Below are 1,366 nucleotides of genomic sequence, written 5' to 3'. Positions count from 1 at the left end.
GAACTCAGAAATCCGCCTGCCTCTGCCTCCCGAGTGCTGGGATTAAAAGCGTGCTACACCAAATACACGCCCGGCTCCATTAAAATAATTTTATTAATCTAATAAAATTGTCAAATAATATTATTGATAGAAACCTGCTACACAGAAAACATAAATTTAAAGAAAATACTTCAAGTCCAAGGGCATTGCACCCTTCATGAATTTAGTACAGTAACACTATTGCACCTGCAGGACATTTTTAACATCTAAAAGACAACAAGCTATCTGTCTAATGTGGACAGCAGCCTCCAACTGTTATACAAGAATAAAATTAGACGGGAAGATGCAAGGCTACTAAGAACAGCTAGTACTAACCTGCAGCATGGCAACAGGAGGAGGGAAAACCTCTGCCTGCGTTGTAACCACTGACTCCTTTTCAACTGGAGTTGGACTCTGTGTAGTCTGGACCGGCTCTTTAACAGGTTCTGAGGCTTTCACGGTTTCCCATTCTAAGCAAAATATTTGAAATTGATTTCCTTTAAACACAGCTTTTCAGTTCATTTTCCCATTTACATTTCATCTAAACCCTTGGCAAATCCAAAATTTTATACATGAGATAAAAGTGACATCACTAAGCTGTAACAGTGAGATTTCATAGAGGTTTCCTGATTGAATAACCAGCCCTGTTCTGTACACCATCAAGCACAATTGATGAAGAACTAATGCAGAGAAATATTCCAAAGAAGACAAGAACATAAATAGAATTAGTTAGCCATGTGGCACATATCCACAACCAAGCACTTAGGAGGTAGGGGCAGTAGGATAGGAATCTGAGGCCGGGCTGGGCAACATGAAATCCATCACCGGCCTCCATCTTTTTAGAGCAAAGAACAAACATGACTAGTTTTGACTTCTCTGTTCCACATTGATTATGCTCTAGTGTGCTATTTCCAAAGTGGACACATGTCTCAACTCTTCAACTATACTCCACCCCACAGACCTACATCCATTCACAACTTAATCCACCCATGGCTGACTGTAACTTGCTCCCTCACCCTCTCTCTTCCATTCCCCTGCCCCATACTGGTCTCATTATGCAGCCTGGGGATGAACTTCTTATGTGGTCCAGGCTGGCTTCAGATGTATAGAGACCACATGTCTTTCAACATCAAGGATTGAGTCATGTGCATCACCATACCCGATCTGTGATCAATTTCTTCTCATATCTACACAGAAATATTATATAGTATTTCTTTTTTATTATTGTTTCTTTTGAGTAGAATATGGTTATCCCAAGTACAGAGTAAAGATTCTATGGACCTGGCGATCTCTCTGTTCTAACTATATACTTGCCACTGTAAACAAATGTGAGAGAGAGAGAGAGAGA

The 1,366-nt window shown here is 40.3% G+C and overlaps 1 protein-coding gene across 6 annotated transcripts in view; it reads right to left on the bottom strand.

Annotated features, from left to right (window-relative positions):
- Scaf8 (SR-related CTD associated factor 8) overlaps window positions 1–1,366 on the bottom strand; it is a 143,968-nt gene that overhangs the window by 69,224 nt on the left and 73,378 nt on the right. For all 6 annotated transcript variants that reach the window (XM_029532813.1, XM_029532814.1, XM_029532811.1 and 3 more), the window contains one exon: window positions 355–488. In XM_029532813.1, coding sequence (XP_029388673.1) covers window positions 355–488 — 134 coding nt within the window. The remainder of the gene's footprint in view (window positions 1–354; window positions 489–1,366) is intronic.

The sequence above is a fragment of the Mus pahari genome, chromosome 21, assembly GCF_900095145.1.
Source record: "Mus pahari chromosome 21, PAHARI_EIJ_v1.1, whole genome shotgun sequence".
NCBI lineage: Eukaryota > Metazoa > Chordata > Mammalia > Rodentia > Muridae > Mus > Mus pahari.
Note: the sequence above shows the minus strand (reverse complement) of the source record. Positions and strands in the feature narration are given on the sequence as shown.